The following is a 17,748-nucleotide window of genomic DNA, read 5'->3' as shown; positions in this document are numbered from 1 at the left end:
GAAACTCAATGAAAAGGGTGAAATGGTCAGAAATAAAGCACGATTGGTGGCACAAGGTCACAGTCAACAAGAAGGTATTGACTATGATAGAACCTTTTCTCCAGTCACGAGGTTAGAATCTATTCGTCTACTTGTATCTTTTGTTGTAAATTAATCTATCAAATTATATTAGATGGATGTCAAAAGTGCGTTTCTGAATGGATATATTTCTGAAGAGGTATTTGTTCATCAGCCTCCTAGTTTTGAAAACTCTAAGTTTCTAGAACATGTTTTTAAACTAAAAAATCTCTTTATGGTCTGAAACAAGCTTCTAGAGCTTGGTATGAAAGACTAAGTTCCTTTCTTATGGAAAATGATTTTATTAGAGGCAAAGTCGATTCCACTCTCTTCTGTAAAAACATCAGAAACGACCTTATGATCTGTCAGATATACGTTGATGACATAATTTTTGGTTCTGCTAACCCCTTTGTCCGTCAAGAATTTTCTGAGCTAATGCAGGCTAAATTTGAAATGAGTCTGATGCAAGAACTAAAGTTCTTTCTGGGGATTCAAATCAATAAAACACTAGATACTACTTATGTATATCAAAGCAAATACATAAAATACATTATGAAGAAGTTTGAAATGTTAGAAAGCAAACCAACAAAGACTCTCATGCACCCTACTTGCATTCTGGAGAAAGAAGAGGTAAGTCAAAAGGTTTGTCAGAAACTCTATCGTGGTATGATATGTTCTCTTCTCTTTATGACTACTATGTATCCTGATATATTATTCAGCGTGTGTCTCTATGCCAGATTTCAGTCAGATCCAATGGAATCTCACTTAACTGCTATTAAGAGAATCCTAAGGTATCTGAAAGGAACATCTAACCTGGGCCTGATGTACAAGAAAACATCAGAGTATAGACTTTCTGGGTATTGTGATGCAGATTACGCTGGAGACAGATTGGAACACAAAAGCACATCTAGGAACTATTAGTTTCTAGGAGGAAACCTCATTTCATGGGCTAGCAAAAGACAATCAACCATTGCACTCTCAACTGCAAAAGCAAAATACATTTCAGGTTCACTATGCAGCACACAGGTGCTCTGGATGAAGAATTATCTTGAGGACTTTCAGATATATGAGAGTAATATCCATATCTTTTGTGATAATACCACTGCCATATGCTTAAGTAAGAATCCTATTTGGCATTCCAGAGCGAAGCACATAGAAATTAAACATAATTTCATCAGAGATTATGTTCAGAAAGGGGTAATAATTTTAAAATTCATAAATACAGACCATCAATGGACTGATATCTTCACAAAACCCTTAGTTGAAGATACATTTTCCTTCATTCTAAAACATTTAAACATGGCAGATTGCCCATAATGAATATAGCATTGTGCTTTCGCAATGTTAAAATAGGCTCTGACTTAATCATCGGTGGGTTATCAGGTTATGGTTCTGATACTTCTACAAGTTAGATGTTATCTGGATTAGAAACCTTCTGAATCAGAAACCTTTTGGTATTATTGATGTCATAAACATCAACATGTGGTCTCTCGAACGTGTGGCCTTGGATCTTCTAGATAACTGTCTAGCTCAGAACTCAAGAGCCAAACTGTTGAGATCTTCTCGAGCAGTGTGCTTAATATTGAGATTAGACAACCATCATTAGATGCATTTAATACTCCCCACACTTGTCAACTTATAATTCTGAAATAATAATTATTGTTGTTCCCTTTTCATTTTATACATTGTCGTTTTGCATGCTATCTAGTTAGGTATATATATTTACCATATTTCACACTTTAAAACTTTTCACTCACAACCCACACAAACCCTCCTCGCTCATCTTTCTCTGCAACTTCATCAATCTTGATCCTCGTCAGTAATCTTCATCTTCTACAACTTCAAATGGATACTCAACAACAACAAGTTTATGAATATTTCTAGCAAATGGATGTTGCTGAACAACATGCTGAAACTCCCCAACAGGCTGCAACTCAAACTGCTACAACTTCAATAACTGCCTACAAGGAACCCCACGTTCTTGACCGTCCCCCTCATATAAATCTTGCCACGCCATTTGAGAAGTTGGAAGTTTTATGTGAACTGCTGGTGGATTTCGACAACTTGAAGAGAAATAATGTTGATCTCACTAAGAATTAGAGAAACAAGGTTGGGGAAACTACTTCAAGAGGCTCTATGGTCATGTATACACATTCCTTGTGAAGGAATTTTGGAGATTTACAGACTGCGACGACCACTGCATTGTGTCCTATGTTTTGGGGGTAAAAATGGTTACCACAGAGAAGTCCATAGCGAAGCTTCTTGACATGGAAAAGGCAGGGGCAGAAGGATATACAACATTAACCCTAAGGCAAAATACATGTCCCAGGAAATAATCCCCACAATATTCAATCATAACCCAGAAGGGAAAACTTCTAGGAACAAGGAACTTCACCAGAATCTGAGGGTCTGGTTGAAGATTATTCTGGGAACTATCCCCATCGTCCAGTATCAAATTCATCTAACTATATAAACACATATTAGAAGTGCATCCTGTACTGCCTTCACAAAGGATTGAAGTTGAATTTTCCCTCCTTAATCTTCAAATATCTAAGGGACTCAGTCAGAGATACAAGAAATAACATGAAGCCCAGAAACTACATCCCTCTGAGGAGGCTAATCTCTGACGTCCTGGTAGAAAGTGGGATGGTGGACCACCTCATGTCCATCAACATGATGTAAGATGTAACAATGGATGTTGGCAAGCCTCTGAATGCCAAAAATCTGAAGAGCATGTGGGTCATTGATAGAGTCTTAGTCAGACCAACCTTGGACACCTGTTGGGAAGCTCTGAAGGATCAGAGGAAGATACCAAATGGGATGTATCTTTTCTCTAAGATAGATCCCCCAGAGGTTATTGCTCATTACCTTCAAGATCTGGCGTCCCAAGGTATTGACATTTCAGAGTTCTCTGTGGACTGGCTACCAGAACAACCACCAAATTTCATGAAGAGGAAGAGAGAGTCCTCTGAGAAGTCAAATAAGAAGAAGACTCTGAAGCTGGGAGAACCTTCGGCAACTCAGCCTCCTATGCCTCTGAGCTCCTCCGCTCCAAGTAAGTCTTCTCTTTTTGAATCTCCTTTACCTTCTGGGTCTAAGCAAATATCTTCCTCCCTGCCTCAACCACCTCCTACATATTCTCCCTATGAACCAACTATTTCCTTTCCAACTCCCTCAGAATTCTACAACTCTGAAACTAACATATCCTCACCCCCTCTACAAAAATTCGACCTCACAACTACAACACTTCCCGTATCTAAGTCCCTGCTTTTCAATGAACCCATTTCACCTCCCTCATCTCCTCCATACTATGACCTTTCTTCTGACTCTGATCAGCTAGAAGTTCCTGACCCTTCCGCTTCTACCTTGGCACAACTCCAAGCCACAACAAACTCTGAACAGACTTCGTCTGTCCTAGAAACCTCTGAACCTACACCATCTCTCACCGCACCTCCTTCAGCACCCTTAGTAACTCTACCATCTTCTGAACCTCCCACTGAACCCTCTGAAACCATTCAAATTCCCTTCGAACCCATTAATCCAACCTCTGAACCTGAACCAACCTGAACCAACCCTGGAAGAGGTATTTTCTATATTCTTAGAAAGCTGAGCTGTGAGGCTCATAAAACTATCTAAAGAATCTAGACTAAGTGACAATCCTTCTAAAGTAAGGACTCACTGGAATGGACTTCTCAGGTGGATGACATTTGAGGTCTTTAAGTTTAAAGGACTCTCTGAACAAGTCAAAAATGACTATATCAGAGGAGTTGAGGAAAGACTATAGGCACGTCTGGCATATGAAGCTGAGGAGAAATCTAGGAAGGAAGTTGAGGAAAATGCTAGACAAGAAGCTGAAAAGAAGGCCAAGAAGAAAGTTGGGGAAAAAGTTGTCGCTGAAGCTGCTACTGCAGAAGTTGACGCTGAAGAAGCAGCACGCGTAGCTGCAGAGAAAGCTACAAAGACTACTGAAGTTACTCTGACTCGAGGTGAGTCATCGACATCTGATATTGTTCGTTGGTGCTCCAGACTCTGGAAGAACTTCAGAAGGAATAATAACTTGTGAGAGCTAGACTCGACAAGCAAGATTCAGTCAACTCTAGCATCCAGAACCTTCTTACCCAGCTACTTCAGAGGATGCCTCCTCCTCCAAACACTTAGGCACCCTAGGTGTTCTGTTTTGTTTTTTGTTGTGCTCTAAGTGTTTTTCCCTCTAAGGCTTTATTCTTATATGTATTTCTATCAACTTATCTAATGAAACTTTATTTTGCTCTACATGTTTTTCTCTTAATATGTTTTTGAGTCTGACAAAAAGGGGGAGAAATAAATAAACAACCTTCTGATGAAATAAATATCTAACTCTCATAATGCACTGCTTACATTCTAATACCTTAAATAAATTATGCAGTCTAAGTGTTCTTACAAGATGTATCTGAATAAATATTTGAGAAACAAGTTAAGTAACATAAGAAGCTCTAGTAAGAAGCTCTAAACTCTCCAAGAATCAGATTTAGGGGGAGCTTGTCAATCTCAGGGAGAGTCATGTTGTATATGACTCTAATTTATTTTCCTCCGTGTCTTGTGAAGTATCATTATTTCATCAATAGTCTAAAGTTTTTGTCATCGTCAAAAAGGGGGAGATTGTTAGAACAAGATTTTGGTTCTGCAATTTATCTCTAAGTTTCGATGATAACAAAGAATGAAATAATTTGGTACCCTAATAAATTCTCTAAGTGTGCAGGACTCTAAGGTAAACTAAATCTGATGAAACAATATCTGACATCAAACAAAGTCCAGAACAACTGATCCAGAAATGAAGAAATCATATATGATGCTGAACATAAGTACATCCAAGAGAATCACATACAAAATCTGAAGACTATGAAGACCGTAAAATCCAAAGACTCGGAAGAATGTACATATGTAGACTCTAAACACACTCTATCTGAAGATCAGTCAAAGAACTATCTGAAGAAGACTCAACAAACAATTATCTGAAGAATACAAGATCTGTGAAAAGACTTTGATCTCCGCTCACTTTAATTCACGCCCCACAGATCATCTGACTAATCAAAATTAGAAACTTAACAAAGAAGTATTCTAAGTATGGTATGAATCTCTATATGGATAGTATTGACTACACTCTAAGACTGCTATGGAAAGGACAAGAAAATTAATGTCATAAAGTCCCATTATTGGCAAGATATAACCATCAACATTCTCTCCAACGGTATCATCTTCAAGCATTATAAAAGGCCTCACTATCATCATACCAAGACACGCAACTATCACACAAGAATTCTACTATACACCTTGAATCATATACTAAATTCTTGTCATTGTATAATTCAGTTATCACACACGAGTTGTTGCTCATAGTGTGATTATTTATCATCTATTTCTAATTGTGTTCATCTTGCTTATCTAGAAGCACCAAACACATTCTTGTAATTCTCAATAGTTGTTGTAATTCCTCAAGTGACTTATGAAGTCTGTAGACTTGAGAGGGCTAAGAGATTGTTGAACTTTTAGATGATTGTTGTAATCTTTCTAGATTATTGGATTAAGTCCTCATTAAAGGAGAAATCACCTTGGTCGGGTAGGCTGGAGTAATTTTGATTTTCAAGCGAACCAGGATAAAATTCTGTGTTGTTTGTTATTATCTTTGTGTGTGTAGCGTTGATAAAAAAAATTATTTTCAGCGAAAATAATTCAAACCCCCCTTTTTGTTTTTCTCTACCTTCACACGCACGGTGGTAGCGATTGGTGCGTCGACGCTACACTCTGTAAATTTCATATGGTAGTTGTGAAGATCCGTAGAGGAACACATTTCCGGTAAGCAAATGTTATTTCCTGGGGGAGAGAGTGCTGAATATGCAGTGGTGCGACTGATAGCGGCGGCAGAGGTGGTAGTGACTGGCGTTCTCCGGCGAAGATGGTTGGAAATAGAATCTACTCCGACAAATTTCATTTTCATATTTATGCCATGGTGGTTGTTTTAATAGTTGTTGTTTGATGGTTTGGAAGTCTTAATTGTCGAAGTGTATGGATGTAAGTGTGTGTTGCATTGTGATATGAGTGCGATACTTTTGTTGTGAAAGCTTTTGTTCTTCCTGATCATGTTCTTTGTGTGTTCTAAGAGAAGGATATTATTGTGAATTTGTGTTGCTTTATCGTATCAATATGGGTATATATGTTATGAATGGAAGTGAGGTATGAAGATTGAATATTGGTGGTTTATGTAGTTATGTTGAAAAATATGAAGATGAATGAAGGTGGTGAAACGAAGTGTGCTTGAAGGTGATGAAGAGTATGGTGTGAATTATTATGGTTTTATTTTTCACTAACCAAAACAAACATGTGAGAGAGTTTTGGGAGGTTGAGTTTTTTGTGTGTCTTTGGTGGCCTTTTTTGCATCGTGTATGTGTGAAGTGTTAGAGGGTTAGTTGATGGATGTCAGTAAAATAGAGGGGATTATTTATAACATAAACAATTAGGTTAGAAAAGTTTAAAAAGAGCATAAAATCAATGTAAGAAAACTTTACCCCGTACCCCTACAATTGTACCCATACCCCTACATTTAAATTTTTTTGACCAAAATATCCTCATATAAATAGGGTATATTTTTCATTTCTATTTTTTTTTTACCATTTTCGTCTGAAGACTTCCGGAAAGCAAATTTTTCACTTTTTGGCATTGTAAACCGGAACACTCAGAGTAAGTCTTCCGATTCACGTAATGTATACCGGAACACATGTCTAAAGAGTTCCGGTTTGTTGTCTTTTGGGGGCACTGAACCGGAAGTCTTTTAGAAAGTCTTCCGGTTTGGTTTGTTGTATACCTGAAGTTTTTCTTAAAGACTTTCGGTTTGGATGGTCTAAACCGAAACTCTTTTAAAAAGTGTTCCGGTAGTCATCCTTTTTTTTAATTCACCGGAACTCTTCTTTGAAGTGTTCCGGTGCGTTTTTTTATTTTATAATTTTTAATAATTTTTTTAAAATGCCAAAAAGGATAGAATGGGAATTTTTAAAAAATTGTAGGGGTATGAGGCTAACGGTAGGGATACAAGGTAAAATTTTCTCAATGTAATTATAATCAATAGCCCAAAAATAAATTTATTTGATTGATTCATGATTAATTTTTACTAATTATGTGGATTATCTCCTAAAATAGAAAAGACTACCTAAAAAAAAGAGAATAGAATCTCTTTTTTTAATATATTTTTATTATGTTTTAAATAAAAATCAAATAAATTAAATTACTATCCTAAAATAAAAAAGAACAAAATGTTTTCAATATTTTGGATATTTTTGAGTGGAAAAGGTGAAAATTAATTGTTTTTAAAAAATTACATAATAAATAAAATGAAAATTATATATATTTTTTATTTTTGGCAAAATAAAAATAAAAGTAAAAATAAATAAAAGAGAAAAAAACATAAAAAGGGAAAGGTGGGACTCAAACTCAAGACCTCTCCCTTGTAACTCCTTACATATGCTCTTCTATCAATCGTTCCATTTTATTTATTCGAAATAAAGTGACACTAGAAAGCATATGATGGGTGGATAAAATTTGGGCTACGACACCTGAAGATCCTCTTAATAGTTGTTGAGTGAGATTCTCTAGGATCTGATTGAAAGCGGTCATACAAACAGACACCAAATAAAATGGCAGGTCTAGAAGCAGTCAAGTATAAGAGAGAAGCAATCATACCTATGTATATCTTTTGTTCTACCTCAGCACTTACCTCACCCTTCTCTAGGACGCATGTAGGATACTTATGAGTCTTTGACATCTTGCATTCTGATATGTCAAACTTCTTCAGAAGTTCTTTAATGTACTTGCTCTAATGGATGTATGTGTCCCTATGGACTTTGATTGATTTGAATCCCCATAAATAACTTGAGTTCTCCCATCAAACTCATCTCAAACTCTGCTTGCATAGACTTAACAAATTTCTTGCACAAAGTAGCATTAGCAGAACCAAACATGATATCATCAACGTAAATTTTAATAACAAGGATATCATTTTTGAATGACTTACAGAACAAAGTTGTATCAACCTTCCTTCTGGTGAAATCATTTTCTAAAAGAAAATTGCTTACTCTTTCATACCATGCTCTAGGAGCTTGTTTCATACCATATAATGATTTCTTAAGTTTGAAAAAAAATTGGGTTTTTAGGATTTTCAAAATCAGGGGGTTGGTGTACATACACTTCTTCAGTAATGTAACCATTCAGAAATGCAATCTTAACATCCATCTGATATAAGATGATGTTGTGGTTAATAACAAAGGAAATTAAGATACGAATAGACTTTAACCTAGAAACCGGTGCAAAGGTTTATGTATAGTCAATCCCCTCTTGCTGACTATAGCCTTGTGCAACCAGTCGAGCATTATTTCTCACTACCTCTCCTTGTTCGTTCAACTTGTTTTTGAAGACCCATTTTGTTCTAATAACGTGAGTTCCTTTGGGTCTTGGCACAAGATACCACACATCATTTCTGGAGAATTGGTTGAGTTCCTCTTGCATAGCTAAAATCCATTATGTTTCCAGAAGCGCTTCATCAATTGAAGTAGGCTCTATAAGGGACACCAAACCCATAAGCGTCTCTTCAGAAGGTTTGAATGAGGATCTGGTTCTGGCAGGTTCAGATTTATCTCCTAAAATCAATTCTTTAGAATGTGAAGATCTTTGTCCGTGCTTCCTTAGAGGAGTCTGATCTTCAACAACTTCTAGTTGAGTAGCTTCATAGTCTTTTGCCTCAGCTTCTTTTTCTTCTGAAGTTTTACCTTCAGAATCTTAATAAGTGATCTCAAAATCTCCAAATTTCTCAACTAGCTTTGACTTTTCAGAGTCAAGCTTATCACCGAATCTGACATGGCTTGATTCTTTAACAATATGTGTCTCAGTGTTATATACTATATAGTCTGTTGAGTGTTCAAAGTATCCTAACATGATACACTTATGTGCCTTAGAATCAAACTTATTCAGATTGTCCTTAGTCTTCGACATAAAACAAGAACATCCAAAAGGATGAAAATATGAAATGTTAGGCGTCAGATTCTTCCATATTTCATAGGGAGTCTTACCCAAAATAGGTCTTATAGAGATCTTGTTTTGAATGTAACATGTTGTGTTGACTGCCTCTACCCATAAGTGCTTAGCCACATTAGTCTTGTTGATCATGTTTCTGCCCATCTCTTGCATAGTCCTATTCGTCCCCTCTACAACTCCATTTTGTTATGGAGTTATAGGGCAGAAGAAATCATGGGAAATTCCATTTACATAAAAAAAACTTTCAAAATATTTGTTTTCAAATTCTCCATCATGATCACTTTTGACTTTTACAATTTTGAGATCCTTCTCATTTTTCACTTGGGAGCATAAGGTAGAAAACACAGAATGTTACTCATCCTTGTGTCTAAGAAATTCCAGCCATGTCCATCTTCCGTAGTCATCAACAATGACTAGTCCATACTTCTTACCATTGACATAAGCAGTTTTCACTGGTCCAAACAAGTCAATGTGCAGAAGTTCCAATGGTTTGGAGGTTGAAACAATATTTTTAGCTTTGAAATAAGTTTTAGAAAACTTTCCTTTATGACATGCTTCACAAAGAACATCTTAAGCAAACTACAGATTTGGTAGGCCTCTGACTAAATTAAGCTTGTTTAGCTGAGAAATCCTCCTCATGTTAACATGGGCCAATCGTCTATGCCACGTCCATTGCTATTCATTTACAGACATAAGACATTTTATATTTTAATTTTTCAAATCAGAAAGTCTTATCTTATAAATGTTGTTCTTCCTCTTTCCATTGAAAATAAGTTAACCATCCTTTTGACTAATAACTTTTACAAGACTTTTGATTGAAAATAATATCATAACCATTGTCACTTAATTGACTTATGGACGATAAATTATGCATTAAACCCATGTAGCCATCATAACTTTCTTCTTTCCTCTGAAGTTCTTCTTAGGCCTGTATGCCTTTAGCTTGGGACATTTATTCTTGAAGTGGCCAGGCTCCATTCACTAAAAGCACATGAGTTCTTTGCCAGCTCCAACTTTCTTGAATCCAAAAGTAGACTCAGTACAACCACATGTCCTTCTTTATCCTCTAAATTTTCCTTGCCTTTTCTTCCAGAGTTGATTGACACGTTTGAAGAGAAGAGACATTTCACCATCTTCTTCTGATTCCTCTTCATAATTTTCACCAGTTTCTTCTTAAAGAGCTTTTGTCTTCTCAGACTTTCCCAAAGAATTCAGAGCAACACATTTTCTCTTTCTCTTCAGCTCATCTTTCTTAAGCTCAATTTCATGACTTCTTAAATAACTAACCAGTTCTTTAAGAGGAGTGTTGTTCAGATTATTTGATAAATTCAAAGCAGTTACCAAATGTCTCCATCTTTTAGGTAGACTTCTGATGATCTTCTTCACATAATCAGCAGTAGAATACTCTTTGTCCAAAACCTTAAGTCTTGCAACAAGAGTTTGAAACCTTGACAACATGTTCTCAACAATTCTCTCATCTTCCATCTTGAACGCTTTATATTTATGAATCAAGGCAAGAGCCTTGGCTTCTTTGACTTGTGTGTTCCCTTCATGAGTCATCCTCAGAGAATCAAATATTGACTTTGTAGTATCTCTGTTGGTGATCTTTTCATACTCGGCGTATGAAATAGCGTTCAACAAGATAGTTCTAGATTTGTGGTTTTTATAGTATTTCTTCTATTGTTCTGTCATCACTCTTCTTTCTACTTTATTGCCACTAGCATATACTGGATGTATGTAGCCATAAACTACCATATCCCATAGATCAACACCATGACCTAGAAAGAAGCTCTCTATTCTATCTTTCCAGTAATCAAATATGTCTCCATAAAAAACATGAGGTTTAGCGTTATAGTGATCTCTATCATTTACATGAGCAACTGGAGGTGGGAGAGAAACCATTGTGTTTCATCCTGGATCTTTATCTGACATTGCTAAGTGTTTTATAATATTATCAAGATTGGAACCAGAGCTCTGATTTCAATTGAATGTGGCAAGAGACACAAACAATGGGGATTTGAATTGGGCTTCTAAAAATGAAAGCTTTTTAAAAATCAACCTAATCAAACAATAATATAAATAAGAAAAATAACAAAGTTATTTTTATACTAGTTCACTGTTAACGAAGTTACCTCTAGTCCACCCGCCAAGTTAATTTTGCCTTCTCAACAAGGACTTAATCCACTATAATCGAAATTGATTATAGACACACAAAAACAACCCGTCTTTGTCTTCTTGAGTCTATCTGACTAAAACTCTAATCACTCAAGGAATACATGCAAATAAATGAGATTTACAAGAATGTGTATACAAGATCGCTTCTAAGAAAGCATATTAACACAAGTTTAATGCAATAAAGTTATCACACAATAACGAACAAAAGCTCTATGCATGTTTCTATAATCTATACACAAATAATGTGAAGTTCAGCAAATAACGATCTGTATGTTCACGTAAATTAGCAGCTTGTCCAATCTTCCAGGTCTCCTTTATATAGGCAGTGAAAAGACTTGTTGGAGGGTAGAATTAGAATAGCAAAAGTGAGTTGTCTCTTTGTATAACAATTTGAATAAAGGAGGAAAGTGGTACAATAATATTGTCATTATCCCACAAAATCAATGTAGTGGAGGGAAAGTTAATTTTGTACTGTGTACTATTTTCCTGATGCAAAACCTTTTGATCTTATCTTCTAATCTTTAGATGCTTCTGAATAAATAATGTCGAAGCATACTCAGAAGGATCAATAAACTAGTTGAGAGAATCTTCAGAATCTCGGTCTTCAGAGTCTTGACATAGTTCCTCAGAACCTGGTCTTCAGAGTCTTCAAATCTTGTTCTTCAGAGTCTTCAAAACTTGAGAGCGCAGAAACTTGAAGGATTGACCAACCTTCAGTGGCTCTTCAATCAGAGTCACAATCAGAAGCTTTAGCACAAATGTTCATCAGAACCATTGTCTAAGAGCATTCTAGAACTTAACAAAATATTGTAAAGCACTTTGTATCTCTTCAGAGTAAGAGTGGGTTAAGTCCAGAATCTGATGACGTCACACATCAATTCTTCATAGTCATAACCTGTTAGTAAAAGCTACACACTAGACAAAAACCATTAGGGTACAAAATTATTCTCTAACAAACAATGCATTGTTATCATCAAAACTAAAGGCCATATGCAAAACTCCAATCGCTTACTTTATACTACAACTAACTGTAAATAATTTATTTTTCACTCTTTTTGGTTTAGGTGGTCTGTTATAGGGATGAACTACAACAAATGTCTCAAACACACTATAACGGTCTATCGAAATCTTATAGGCCACCTTGGACCAGACGATGTATTAGAACTAAACAACTCATCATCTCATTAATTTAGTTTTAATATTACCAATTTACAAATCTTCTAATAATGTATTTTTCCTATACTGTTTATTTGGACGTCGTATCTAGGTCTCGACCATAAGGTTAACCCCGAGGATGTTGTAGTTTGGACTGGAAAAACACCAATCATTAGGTTCACTACTATGGAGATGCACCAGAGAGATTGTGTCAAACTACATTTTGACATACAACAACAAATCCCAGACCCCCCGATGTGTTTGGGACAATGACATAAACTAAGAATCGATGCCCAATGGAATTATTCTGATTGAAGAGAGTTTGCTAGGGAGATGTGTCGTCAATGGAAGAAACGACATCAATGGATCATAACTAAACCTATCATGCAAGATGCTAGACCAACTCGAAATTATATGAATTTGTATAGGTCAGTTACAACGACACTGTTTGTGTCTGACCCGAGGTATTTGATATACCCACGCCAACGAGCTTCATCATCATACGCTCAACAACCAACCCCCGCCCAACAACTAACCCCATAATATTACCAAACCCAACAACATTGTCAATCCACCAAAACCCAATAACCAACCTCATAACATCACCATACCAGATACATCCAACAACCAATCAAACATGATTACGAACCCACGTACACCCAACCCCGCAATCAATTCATGCCACACACCCAAATACAAAACCAAGAGCATGAACAATATTGCCAACAACCATATGCTGCCACCACATCTTACTATAGCCCTAACGAGGCATATGATTCCAACCTATCCCACCATAACACCCAACCAATATACACCTAAACATCACACCACCAAAGCACCCAAATATCATATCGCCAAAGCACACAACCAACACATACCTTTCAAACACCACAAGAACCATTGCTTTGTTTCCAAAACAATTCAATGTCCCAATTCAACCAACCAACTCGTCCACACGTAACCCAACCAATACGATCCAACTACGACAACATGACACCAAACTCAATTATGACAACGCCGACTACTGGGGAGATATGATCCAAGATTTGTTAGATGACACTAATATTCTAGAAACCTCGCACCAACGACCTTTGACTCAGGTGAATACTAGGAGACCCCAAACAACTCATGAAAATCGTGAGAGACCTCGAAGGCAAACGAATATGCCAGGGTGTGGAGTTAGTGGGCGTTACGATCGAATGAGCCATTAAATTTCTATTCGACCGTTGTTTAATTCTATTTGACAGAATAATATTATAATTATTGTATTAAATATTTTATTTAATATTATTTTATTATTAAAATATTTATAAAAAAATCAAAGCAACACAGTAGCCATTGTCTATGGCGCATGCTCCAAAAGGATGCATGCATACGCTACGAGCAATGGCATGGTATATGTGCACCCACGATAGGTTATGGTGCCTTAGGCCAAATAATAAATACATGCGAACTTAGAATGACGCAACTTTTTTAGGCGAATTTTATTTTGTTTGAAACATGATTCTTTTGATATTTTTTTAAAAAAAATTCTATCATAAGACTTAAGATATTTGAACTCCCGAAATCTTGACACATGCAACCAAAATATACGCTTATACATAACAAATTACAAATGAAATCATATAGTGTTCAATTTGTTAGATATACAAATATCATATAACTGGTATTTTATTAACCTTATATTTCCTAAAAAAAATGAACTTATGATGTTATTAATACATTGAATGTTGAGTAAAAAAACATTGAATAGTGTATTCATTAATACTACTTTTTTTGTATCATTCAAACTTTAATTAGTTTAGTATATCAAAGTCTTAACAAAGTAAAATTGAAATGGAATATAAGAGACTAAAAAACTCATTTTTAAAATGGAAGAACAAAATTACATTTTTATAAAGAAATTAAAAGCAAAATGATATTTAAACTTAAAGTATTTAAATAATTGTAAATTATTATACTAAAACAAAAAAAAATTATTTTATTTTTACAATTAAATATAAAAGGAGTGAGTAATAAATAAAAAAATCAATATCACTAGTATCTATCATGTCATATCATCCTGTTCCTAGAGTATTAAATTTTTGTTGGCTAGTTTAATTGATGCAAAAATATTGACCTTTTTAACAAGACTGAAAACTGACACATAATAAAATCCACTGCTTTGTCTCTCTTTTCACTCTCTCCCTCAATTCTTCTCTCTCTATAAAACCACCCACTCCCCACTATTTTCTCCATTATCCACTCTCTCCCTCAAATGGATAAAACCCGAACCGGTTTCTGTAGACCCGAATCTCACCACTGCTCCATTTTCCGTCCACCGGAAACACCACGTGAACCAATGGAGTTTCTGTCTCGCTCATGGAGCGTTTCGGCTCTAGAAATCTCCAAAGCTCTTAACGCTTCTCCCTCTAATACCACCATACCGGAAAACATCACCGGAGAATCCGAAGAGTCACCCTCGTTAAACCCGTTTTCTTTTGCTTCCTCAGAAACATCTCAAATGATAATGGAACGTATCATGTCACAATCCGTAAGCCCGGAACCACCTGAAAAAGTTGATTTTGGTTTTTAGCTTTGTCTTTTTCTTCAAACATCGTAACATAAAAACAAAAACATCATAGGCTTACATTTTATTTTTGTTAACCAGGAAGATGTTTCTGTATCACCACGAACCTCCGGGAGACTCTCTCATAGTAGTGGACCTTTAACCGATAGTTGTCCGGTTTCACCATCTGAAATCGACGATATCAAGGTAATTTCTTTCTATAGTTTTTAACTTTACTTTACACTACTAGTATTTCACATTAGAATAAAATGAAAATTGTTAAATTAATATTTAACAGTTTCTTGATGATTATTAGTAACAGAAAGCGTGAGAAATTGAAATAATTAATTATAGCGGTATAGATTTAGATCCTCTATTTTTAGACAACTGTGTTTTTTTAATTTAATTTTGTTTTTTTTATTGTTTTGTTTTGTTTTATCTATTGGTTAATTTATCTGGTCCCCACAAAGTAACAGAACAGGGTCAAATTGGTTAGAGTACCACCCAAAACCTGTCCTTTAGAATCCTAAATTTACAGAGAAAACCGTTCAATTTTGTCGTTTTCTATCTCTGCATTAATGGTTGAAAGATTTTGCAGAGGAAGGCTTTTGCAAAGGCATCTCAATGCTACTATGATTTTTTGGTTTTTAATCAATTGTGTGCAAAAGTGTTGTTTGTTTCTTTGTTTTGTTTTTGGTCTTGTTATGAAGGAGGAAATGGGTGCTACGCATTACAAACCAATGAATGAGTATTCAATCATGGAAATGATTAGTTGCTAAGGTTTTTGTCGTGTTCTATTTTAACCTCCCAAAAATGGCTTCTATGCGTTCTTCTTCGTTACAGTACGGCCGTGCCAATAATGCGGGTGTGAGTTTAAACGGTTATTTGAAGCCTCCGGGCAGTGGTGGGAAGACGGTTGGAAGGTGGTTGAAGGATAGGAAGGAGAAGAAGAAAGAAGAAGCAAGGGCCCATAATGCTCAGCTTCATGCTGCGGTTTCCGTTGCTGCTGTTGCCGCTGCGGTTGCTGCTATTGCAGCCGCCACCGCTGCTTCTTCCGGGTCTGGTGATGACGAGCAGATTGCGAAGACGGACTCGGCTGTGGCCTCTGCAGCGACGTTGGTTGCGGCTCAATGCGTTGAGGCAGCTGAGTCTCTGGGGGCAGACAGGGAACATCTTGCTGCCGTGGTTGGCTCCGCTGTGAATGTTAGATCAGCCGGTGATATCATGACTTTAACTGCTGCTGCTGCAACAGGTATATTTGATTGTGGTTTATGATAATGTTAATATTTTGTTGATAAATTTTGTATGTTGATATTTTTGGTTTTGTTTTTGGTTGGTTTTGTCGTAGCTTTGCGTGGAGCTGCGACCTTGAAAGCGAGGGCTTTGAAGGAAGTTTGGAATATTGCAGCAGTGATTCCGGTGGAGAGGAGTTTGGGGGGTTCCATAGGTGGTAATGGAGGTTCAAATAGTAGCTTCAGCGGCGAGATTCTTCCTGAAGAGAATTTTTTGGGTACATGCAATAGAGAATATCTAGCAAGAGGTTGCGAGCTTCTCAAGCGCACAAGGAAAGGTATATTTTTTGTAATAGTGTTTGGTTTCACCGTGACAAATATTTGATTTAATTGATTCTTAATTGATAAATTTGAGTATAAAAATCATAATTTGAGGCGAAAGCTACAATCTTATGATGTTTGAAAAGTGATTTGATTCATGAGTTATGTGCAGGTGATCTTCACTGGAAAGTCGTATCTGTATATATAAACAGAATGAATCAGGTTTGTTCTTTTCTCTGCTTTTGATTGTATTGAGTAATCAATAATCAATCACTTAATTATTTGAGCATCAATTAGTGTTAATCATTCATGAGTGTTAATGTGATTATGAAAAGGTGAATGTGTCATCTTATGATAATTCTTTTGGTGAAGGTTACTTTGAAAATGAAGAGTAGGCACGTTGCTGGGACCATAACAAAAAAGAAAAAGAGTGAGTTTTATAAACTTTTTTTTGTCTTGCTCTATATTTCCATTCCTTTTTTCATTTAGGGATTTGTGAAAGGAAAGATCAAAAGTGTTCTTCTATAATTCCATTCCTTTTCTTTTCCTTTTCTTGTTTTGAATTTGCAGATGTGGTGGTTGAACTAATCAAAAATATGCCTGCTTGGCCGGGACGCCACTTACTACAAGGCGGTGAGGATCGTCGGTACTTTGGGTTGAAAACGCTAATGCGCGGTGTCGTTGAATTCGAATGCATGAGTCAAAGAGAATATGATGTGTGGACTCAAGGTGTTTCAAGGCTTCTTTCTATTGCTGCTGAGAAGAACAACAGAAATAGATTTTGAGCTTAATTAGAGACATAAGGAGGGATCTTTTTGATACATGGTGGGGTTTATCATTGAAAAAAGGGGGTGTAAGATAAAAAACTAAAGGCAAAAAGTTATGCCAATTGGGGTTACTTTAATCATTGGGGGGTATTTAGAATTTTAGATGTATGTTTTGAAATGAAGTGAACCCAATGTGAACCATTGTTGTTTTGTTCCTTTTTCATCACTATTATGGAAAGAAGATCTTGGACTAGGGAATAGTGAAAAAAGAATGGGAAAGAATCATATTAGAAGGAAAGTATAATGTTAAGACAACATATTCTTATCCTTTATGTGTTGTTTGTACATTAAGGTTTAGGATATTATAACAAAGGTGGTCAAAAGTTTAGATTTTCATGTGATTAATACAATAAAAAATTATGGGCTTTGGCTCCTA

The 17,748-nt window shown here is 36.0% G+C and overlaps 1 protein-coding gene across 1 annotated transcript; it reads left to right on the top strand.

Annotated features, from left to right (window-relative positions):
- Positions 1 to 14,597: 14,597 nt before the first annotated feature.
- LOC127095137 (VAN3-binding protein) lies at positions 14,598 to 17,748 on the top strand. The gene is made up of 7 exons (XM_051033869.1): positions 14,598 to 14,977; positions 15,095 to 15,199; positions 15,836 to 16,244; positions 16,341 to 16,562; positions 16,718 to 16,767; positions 16,918 to 16,975; positions 17,116 to 17,748. The coding sequence occupies exons 1-7, from the start codon at positions 14,702 to 14,704 to the stop codon at positions 17,328 to 17,330; spliced, it is 1,335 nt and encodes a 444-aa protein (XP_050889826.1). The 5' UTR covers positions 14,598 to 14,701; the 3' UTR covers positions 17,331 to 17,748.

The sequence above is a fragment of the Lathyrus oleraceus genome, chromosome 6, assembly GCF_024323335.1.
Source record: "Lathyrus oleraceus cultivar Zhongwan6 chromosome 6, CAAS_Psat_ZW6_1.0, whole genome shotgun sequence".
NCBI classification, from domain to species: domain Eukaryota; kingdom Viridiplantae; phylum Streptophyta; class Magnoliopsida; order Fabales; family Fabaceae; genus Lathyrus; species Lathyrus oleraceus.
This window is presented reverse-complemented; position numbering and strand designations above follow the sequence as displayed.